This window comes from Micropterus dolomieu, linkage group LG22 (genome assembly GCF_021292245.1).
Source record: "Micropterus dolomieu isolate WLL.071019.BEF.003 ecotype Adirondacks linkage group LG22, ASM2129224v1, whole genome shotgun sequence".
Classification (NCBI taxonomy): Eukaryota; Metazoa; Chordata; class Actinopteri; order Centrarchiformes; family Centrarchidae; genus Micropterus; species Micropterus dolomieu.
The window spans coordinates 8557970-8567255 of NC_060171.1; the positions used below are offsets into that span (position 1 = coordinate 8557970).

At 38.6% G+C, this 9286-nt stretch overlaps 1 protein-coding gene across 3 annotated transcripts in view; it reads left to right on the top strand.

The window, feature by feature from the left end:
• Positions 1 to 8086, top strand: part of psma4 (proteasome 20S subunit alpha 4) — an 8262-nt gene extending 176 nt beyond the window's left edge. The window contains exons 1-9 of one of the 3 annotated variants that reach the window (XM_046038353.1): positions 1538 to 1929; positions 2389 to 2419; positions 3518 to 3560; positions 3778 to 3940; positions 4335 to 4412; positions 4502 to 4590; positions 6058 to 6188; positions 6854 to 6977; positions 7803 to 8086. In XM_046038353.1, coding sequence (XP_045894309.1) covers positions 2417 to 2419; positions 3518 to 3560; positions 3778 to 3940; positions 4335 to 4412; positions 4502 to 4590; positions 6058 to 6188; positions 6854 to 6977; positions 7803 to 7957 — 786 coding nt within the window. In that variant the 5' untranslated portion in view covers positions 1538 to 1929; positions 2389 to 2416 and the 3' untranslated portion in view covers positions 7958 to 8086. Of the gene's footprint in view, positions 1 to 1537; positions 1930 to 2003; positions 2420 to 3517; positions 3561 to 3777; positions 3941 to 4334; positions 4413 to 4501; positions 4591 to 6057; positions 6189 to 6853; positions 6978 to 7802 lie in introns of those variants that run through there. The other 2 variants (XM_046038351.1, XM_046038352.1) reach the window with 2 other exon arrangements.
• Positions 8087 to 9286: the final 1200 nt, after the last annotated feature.

The following is a 9286-nucleotide window of genomic DNA, read 5'->3' on the forward strand; positions in this document are numbered from 1 at the left end:
ATGGACATGCGAGTACAAAAAAAGCATATTTACAAAAAATAATGAATAAAGGAATCAGTATTCATTTAAATGTTATTTATGTTGGGCAATAAGACAGTAATGCTTTATTTAATAGTTAATACTTAATTTCCTAGTAACTTCTAAGAAAAAACAATGTAACCTTGTAGTAATTACAGTGAAAATAGAGAAGAAGTTCTGAGATAGTTATTAAAGTTAGAGATTAGTTAGCTAAGTTTATTGGCAGCTGTCTGACTTTCTTGGTTTCAGAGAATATGGGGTGTTCAGGGTATTTCAACTCATTAGATCAAACACTTATTACAAAATATTCTCACGCGGTAATGTCTCAGACTCACCTGACACAGGTATCAGACAGTGTGTCAGTTTCCACAATGATTCCTTGGGCATTTTGCTTTGTGTCACGGTTATGTCTAATGATGACAATGGCTAGACTTTGTGACTCATGAAACCAAGAACAAAAAGAGAAGCAACATTTTGGACATTTGCCCAGATTCAAAGTAGTGATCAGCAGTCTGCTTAAATCCAATGAAGTGGGCATCTTTGTACGAAGCGCATTGCATTCACCAAAGAAAAAAAATTATGAGATACAGATCAGTTACAGATAACTGGAAAGGTGCCATATTACTACTGTAAATGGCACCTTTCCAGTTATTTCTAAAATGTCGAGATCTTTTATCATAATTACGACATCCTGATCTCATAATTAAGAGATCCTGATGTCATAATTACAAGATCCTCATCTCGTAATTATGAGATCCTGATCTTTTCTCGTCATTATGACATATTTTCTCGTAATTATGACATCTTTTCTCGTCATTATGACATCTTTTCTCGTCATTATGACATCCTGATCTCATAATTAAGAGATCCAGATGTCATAATTACAAGATCCTCATCTCGTAATTATGACATATTTTCTCATAATTACGAGATCCTGATCTTATCTCGTAATTATGACATATTTTCTCATAATTACGAGATCCTGATCTTATCTCGTTATTATGACATATTTTCTCATAATTACGAGATCCTGATCTTATCTCGTTATTATGACATATTTTCTTGTAATTATGACATCTTTTCTCGTCATTATGACATCTTATCTCGTAATTATGACATCTTTTCTCGTAATTATGACATATTTTCTCGTAATTATGACATATTTTCTCGTAATTATGACATCTTATCTCGTAATTATGACATCTTTTCTCGTAATTACGACATCCTGATCTCATAATTATGAGATAAGGCTTCCAATTTTTTTTTCTTTGGTGAATGCAAAGCGCTTCCGTACGACGCAGAGCTGCAGTGAAAACCGGGGAAAGACAGACGCATGCTGTGTTTAACTCTGAAGTGCAGTGAGTGGTTAAGGGGAGGGAGACTGATTTAAAAGCAGATTGTCATTAAGTGAAACCCCGTAGCTCTGTGTTGGGGTATGTTGACTGGCTTAACACTGGGCTGCTTGCCATCATAGAAACAGATCATCAGACTTTGTCCAGCAGCTAACAAATCCTGCAAGACAATTCATTGCCCAAAATTTTTAGTGTATGACTGCTTAAGTTGTGCACAAAACAAAACTTAGATGTCAGCATTGCTTGCTGGTGATATTCAAAAAGGTAGTTTGGATGGAGAGAGAAGCCACGAGGTATTAGAAAAATTTATCAAGGTACTACAAGGTACAAGGTAGATTTCACAAGTGAAATTGAGTTTGTAACTCACTGCTTCCACGTAGCAGACAATATACATTAATATATTTGTTTTTCACAAATATATCCATGGATTAAAACCATAATGCGCTACATACACAAGTAAACCAGAGACGAACATAAACAGAGTCGCGTCTAATTGTCATCGACCCAGCGACTTTTGGTTATGTCATCAAAACGCGCCGTACAGACAGCTCTTTAAGCGGTAAGTGTTTTGTTGTTTGTAAATTAAGAATATAGTGCTGTTTTATCTAACGTTAATGTCTTCTTTTCTTGGTTCGCGTGTGAAAGATTTAAATAAAAGACTAGTTTCTAGCTAGCTAAGTGTGAAAGAGTCGCGCGCAGCGGTGGCTAAGATTTTGTTGATTCATCTCCATCTGTGTGTTATTAGCACTTAACTGGGCATCAGTTAGCGTAAAGCTGAACAACCTGAGCTGATATAGGAGTTTAATACTAACCTTAGTCCGTGTCGAGTAGTAGTTGTACAACTGCTGGACAAGATTGACGTTTTTAAGTTTTGTTTCTTTCACTTTCGATGAGACCGAGCCGCAGATGACCAAACAGATCTTTAGCTAGTTAATGTTTTAAGCTAGCTGGTTAGCTCCTGTAAACTCCACTGTATTCATAAAGACAATCAGAAGAATTCTGTATTTGTTTTCCACAGTGACAGGGTTTGACTGCAGTCTCCAAAAATGGTGAGTTACCTCCATTGTTGAATGTTGATTTGTTAGATGTGTATAGCTGATTAGCTTCTTAGACTAAACCAAAGTCCAGGCCTGATATAATTGTGGAAGTTTTACAGGTGTTGTATAGAATTTACAAGGCAGGATGTGAGGTGGGTTTTCTATGGGCACACATGGGTGAGGAGGCAGATGAGGTGGCAAAGAAGTGCATGAAGGAAAAAATGCACTTTAATTTAAAATACGGTCACTTGATTACACAGAAATAATAAATAGGTCAGTAAAATAAATGTGGCTAAATTCAAGGGAGACTGAAAGGAAGGGGAGGACCTATTTTTCAGTACAGAGAATTGTAGAGAAAGAAAAATTCACTTTTAAATGCAAGAGAAGAGATGCAGTAGTTATATCCAGATTGAGGTTTGGGCTCTATGTTGCTGAGGAGTGGGCTGGCTCTGATTGGTAAACATCCTCCATGGAAAGGGTGAATGTGGCGACAAGGAAACAGTGGAGCATGTACTAGTTCATTGCAAAAAGTACTCTCATCGAAGGAAGAAATTCTTCAGGGACCTGGGAGCAATTGGAGAAACTGTTTATAACCTACGCACTCTACTTAATCTAGATTGCTGGAACAAAATTAAGAAACTCATGGAATACCTACATAATACTGTATTTTTTATATATATATATATATATATATATATATATGTATGTATATGTAAGGATACAGTCAGTTGTCATTGACAAAGATGTGAACGGTGAACAACAAACATTGGAGGGTAGCAATATGTTGTAGGTGTGTCTGGTCTGCCAAATCAAAGAAGAAGAATATGAGCTATTTCATCAACAAGCAGATTTAATTATATACTGTTAAGCATGCACATGCTTCATTTTTAGCCATAAGACCAAAAAACTTAAAGGCTAACAGTGAGAAGACACAAAAATAATGTAACATTTTGTAGTGAAAGGTGCAAGACATTTATAAGAGAAAGCTTACATATTGTCCCTGGAGTAGCTCCCCAACAAAATAATCTTGATCACTTGTAGCTCTGTGGTTTGTATTGTGAAGTTAAGTAAATTCCAATGAGCTTTCATCTGTTTTCTGTTTCCTTTCAGTCCCGTCGATATGATTCACGAACAACCATTTTCTCACCAGAGGGTAAGAGTTCTTTTAATAATGCAAGTTGTTTACTGTGTTTCTTGCATTTGTTTTTTATTTTAGTTCACACTAATTTTTTTGAAGAATGTTTTGGCCACATGTATAACTTTTTACTTGTTAAAGCCAGGATCAGGCGTCTTGTTTATTTAAAAATTTCTTGCCCTTTAGTTCTTTGTGCTTGCATCCCTATCTTGACAGGACTGTGTGTCATTCACAGGGCGTCTGTATCAGGTCGAGTATGCCATGGAAGCCATCGGCCACGCTGGCACCTGCCTGGGAATTTTAGCCAATGACGGAGTGCTGCTGGCTGCTGAGCGGAGGAACATTCACAAGCTGCTGGATGAAGTGTTTTTCTCAGAGAAAATCTACAAGCTGAATGAGTGAGTTACTTCTGCTTCAGCCTTATTGTCTTATTTGAGTGGCATTGGTTGGCAGTGTGCCAGTGTTCATAGTTTACAGATGTACAACTTTAAAAAGGCATTAAATCATTCATGACTTTCATCAACCTAGGGACGGGCATTGGGAATTAGCAGTAGCTATAAATGCTGTGATGCTGTGCATTGGATAATTGTTGTACAATTCTCTATGTTTATAGCATCTGTCTCTATCAAATAAACTTTTATTTAAAACTGCATTTTTTTTTTTAAAAGAAATTCAATCGCAATGACACATTTCAACAGCTAGCATTATCTTATGATTGGTATTAACAATGTTTAAATATACAGAGAAAAATCTGCTTTTGCAATGATCCTACATCTTCACATTTCTTTGCAGAGACATGGCGTGCAGCGTGGCAGGAATCACATCAGATGCCAACGTACTGACCAATGAGCTGAGGCTCATAGCCCAGAGGTAAGCTCCGGTCTCGAACACAGCCTTTTTCATTTCTGCTGCAGCCAAATATCCAAATTTGAAAGTGATGGTCTGTGTTGCTGTTACAGGTATCTGTTGCAGTACCAGGAGCCAATCCCCTGCGAGCAGCTGGTCACAGCGTTGTGTGACATCAAACAGGCCTACACCCAGTTTGGAGGTACAAAGCAGCACCACACAGTTCGGTCTTAGCAAGAGATAAGTGTTTCATCTGCATGCAGAGTTTACATCCTGATAAAAACAGTTTTGATATAATCTATACAAGGGCCAAATTGTGAGACTTATTTTTCCAGTTGGAGTATTTAGCCTATCTTTTCACTTTTTATTTTTTCCAATGGTCTTCAACTCGTAATTCATTGTCTAATTCATTGACAGCAACCCACAACCTCTTACATGAAAACTAACTGGTTTGTGAAAATTTATAGGCAGGTTTATTTGCTTAGCTGCAGATCCCTGTCTAGTTAGCTGCCAATTTCTATTTTATTATTATTTTTTGGTTGAACTGAGAGACAACCATTTGAAACGATTAATGTGAAAATGTGTATTTCATTAGAAAGCTGTAGGAGGCTCGCGATACCAATTGCTGGGCTTTGGGTATCGGCCGATGCCGACTACCAATCCAATACCAGTGATGAATAAATGAATCAGCTGTGTTCCTCGCTGTGAGGACTGGGAATCTTGGCCTTTGGCATGATGCTTCTGGAGGTGCTTGATTAAGTGCTACCGGCACCCACTGAAGCATTGGCGTTGCAGATATTGGAAGTAGTGAAGCTTGAAATGCCTCCAAAACTCCCTCCATGCTCTATTAGTTCTCAATGCAAACAGTTCGCCTCGACCAGTGTACTGCTGATGCATTGCATAGTACGTGCATAATTTAAATGAATAAATTGGCCCTTGTCTGTAGCTGCCGTCACACTGCCTTATTTTCTGGGATTATTACGGCCATATGCCGGCTCGCTGCGCTGTATGGAGGTATGGAGCCGGAAAGGGGGGTCAGATTTGTTCCGGCTCTGAGTCAGGAATATTGGTAGTAACAGAGGTGGAACAATGTGTGTGCAACAACCGGTATGTCGGGACAGTTGTGGCGTTTCTGTTGTGTTACAGGTCACTGCCCTATATTTATTTATTTTTTATTTTTTCTCCACTGTCTAACCCAGAAAGCTAGATAGCTGTGTAAAATAACACATAGTTGCGGGATTATGCCGCAATGTTGTGTTCAGTACGAATGAGCTAATGCGGCGAATTGGCAGACATTCTTTCCACGTTTATTGGGGCATCTGTGTGTGAAAGCAGCTACTGATTCCAGATCCAGCTGTCAGTATCAGGCCAATATCCAATATCCAAATTGGATGGGTGCATCCCTAGTTCTAAAACAATCAGGTTACCTGAATGTTTATACATAAATGATTACCGTCTTCTGTACACTACATCTGAAATGGCCTAAAGAAACTGATGTCACCAAACAAAATCAACTAATGTAATGTGAAAGTGTCGTCATATTAGCATAAAAAGTTACAGAACTATCACAAATTACAAAGGTTTTAAGGTTCAAAAAAGTTAGAAACACCAGAGACACTTAAGCTAGATGAGTATTTTGAAGTCACTATATGTGTGTCTGTTCTCGCAGGTAAGCGCCCCTTTGGAGTCTCGCTGCTCTACATGGGCTGGGATAAACACTACGGCTTCCAGCTCTACCAGAGCGACCCCAGTGGGAACTACGGAGGCTGGAAGGCCACTTGCATCGGAAACAACAGTGCTGTAAGTCTCTCAGGAGTGCTTCAAAGCTCTTGTCCAAGAATTACATTATATAAAATAGGTTGAATTATAAAGTGTGTGGAATATTTGGATTTGAACGCTGTGTCGATGTCTTCATACAAAAGTCAGGGAATTATAAAACTGCTATTCCACACATTGACACTGGAGGTCGCAGCTGCACCGAGTTTTTAAACACAGTGGCCATGAAAAGACTGGGCGCGCACAATAAACAGACATTCTGTGGCCTACTTAATGCTGACTCTTGAGGCAGCTAATTGTGTAAGTCCTGATTCATGGTGGCTTTGCTAATCTCAGAGCATTGTGTAATCACTTTTGTCAAAGAGGTACCCTGAGTGCATGCTGGATTAGTTTGGGTGTCTCCAGTGAGCAAACACACACCTGATCCTGACAGTGTTAGTGTTGTGCTCCATGACTTGAGCTGTGCAGGAGGAGATATGAGAATTGACAGCTGGTAATAGTCTGAGAGAAGAGGATAAACTGAGGTGACAATGCAGTCTTCATATTAGAAAACAGATGGGAAGACCGTTCTGCACATTTTCTTAAGTCAATTCTGCAGCACTGACAAGAAGATTGTTGTTTTGGGACTTAGTTTTGTGATTAAATAAATTTTTACTTTGTCCCTCTTTGTTTCCTTTTCTCACTTCTAGGCAGCTGTCTCCATGCTGAAGCAGGACTTCAAGGAGGGAGAGATGACACTTTCCTCAGCGCTTGCTCTTGCCATTAAAGTTCTTAATAAAACCATGGACGTCAGCAAGCTGTCTGCAGAGAAAGGTGCAGATTTGAGTAGTTGGTGCTGTACAGATATTGGCCATTTTCAAGAATGAGACTTGATCTGGCAGTCTCGTTGAGATAGAGATGTCTTTTCCTAGACAGACCTGACAACAAGACAACAAAACAACATTTACAGTCGTGCAACCACACAACCAGCATACAGAAACAGTATATATAGTCAGACAGCCAACAATCAAGCAGCAAAAAGAACCAACAATAAATATTTTAATTTTAACAATAGGTCAAATACTGTGTGATGTTAAAGGGGTGGCTTATAGAGACACACCCACAGAGAAATGTCACCAAATAGCAGACAGACACAGTTAGTGATTAGCTGTCACAGGTGGGTCACCATTTTCAAAAAGAAAAGAAATCTTGTTGTTCTTGACTATCAAATAGTGTTTTTGCTTGGAATGCCCGTCCATAGCAGCTGGCGAACATAGTGGAGCAGTTAGCAGCTAAAGAGCCAGATATTTCTCTGAGTTCAATGTGGCTTCATTTGTTTACCTTTTTAAAAAGACATGATATGTGGGCAAGTCTACACAATAGTCAGTGAGAGTCAACAGCTGATTATACCTGGTCATCTTGTTTTGTGGCAGGTCAGATGATCACTGTACAGTAACCTGCTTCCAACATGTTCCAAAAATCTTAACAATGACACCCCATCTAACTGAAATATGCAAATATGAAGTGTACATAATCACTTTTCGCATTTTCTTCTTGCAATATGAAACATCACAATAAAAGCACAGTTTTTAAGGGTTTAAACTGATGTAGTAAAGGGCGCAGCAGCTGGTTCCTTACAGTCTGTGTCTGTCGTTTCAGTGGAGATCGCCACTCTGACCCGCGAGAACGGGAAGACCTGCATCAAAGTGCTGAAGCTGAAGGAAGTCGAGGAGCTGATCAAGAAGCACGAAGTGGAGGAGGCCAAAGCTGAGAAAGACAAGAAAGACAAGGAACAGAAGGAGAAGGACAAGTAGTGTCGCTGCCCCACAACGTTTCAGAGTTTTGTGTGTGTGAGGAAAAATGTGAGCTTGTGAGTGTGGATGTAAAAGTCTTCAGGTGTGTTTCATTTGTGCTGTTTGTTAAAATAAATCCAAATGATGAATTATTGACTATGGGTTTCTTATTTAGTAAAAAATTATCTTTGACATTTTCACTGTCGAAACGCTCTATTCATGGTCAAAACAAATATTATTGTACACTTGTCAGTTGTGAAGTGAGTGAACTAAATAACACCAAGTAGTTAAAAGACAATCTTTATTAATGATCCTTTTTAATCCACTTCTCTTACTCATTCCTTCCCTAACTTTAATGATTTATGTGGATTTACAGTTGAATCTATATGGGATTATAGCTAAACGTGTGTGCTCAGTCTGTTCTCGGACAGAGCAGATGCTCTTAATGTCTTCTGCATGAATTGTGTAATGCATACTTTAAACTGTTATGAAATAGGAGACCTCCTGTCTGGGTATATTTATTCTACCTACAGAGATTCACTAAGTGTCAAAATAAGGTTATTGTTCACTCCCTCTACACATGTGTGAAGATTCTATAGGTTACTTCTACATAGAGGCAGTCAGTCTGTCTGTAATGAAACAAAATGAAGATAATCTCAATCTTTGGTTACCTAACAAATCTTAGGAAACTGTGGTTTTCATTTGGAAACCACAGTTTCCAATTGCCACAAGTAGCCAAATAAATCAGTTTGTGCAGGTTTAAAGACAATCTACATGGAGGTTCAATGTTGCCTCTTTACAGTTGATGAAGCAATCTCACGTCCAGGTCCATTTAGTGGCTGTTCTGGAGCTTTCAATCATATAACATGATCTCTATCAGCAGGTGGATGTTGCCATGGTTTAGATTTCCCTGATCAAAAGCTCCAGAACAGCCATTAAATCTAACAAATCGGTTAAATATGAACTCAGTTCACATGGACAAGCCTAAGGAGGATGATAAAGCACAGACAATGGTGTTGTGATAAACTCAGTGTCTTTACGCTTATTGTATACACAGGCATAGCCACCATCACTGTTTTGTTTTTTCATGATAATCGTCATAGAAATGTCAGTGTCGTTTATCATCACTTCTGGCTTTTGTCTCATCATTGCCATTGTACACAGATATACAACCTAAAAGATCATCTGTAAGATACATGTACCTTCGCAGAGAGCTGTACTTTATAACCTCACTCAATTATCAATACTCAATTATTATATATAAGTTCATTTTGACCTTGGAAACTGCAGTTAATGGTAACTTATTAATTCAACCACAAGGGCCATTTAGTAGCTGTTCTGGGACTATCC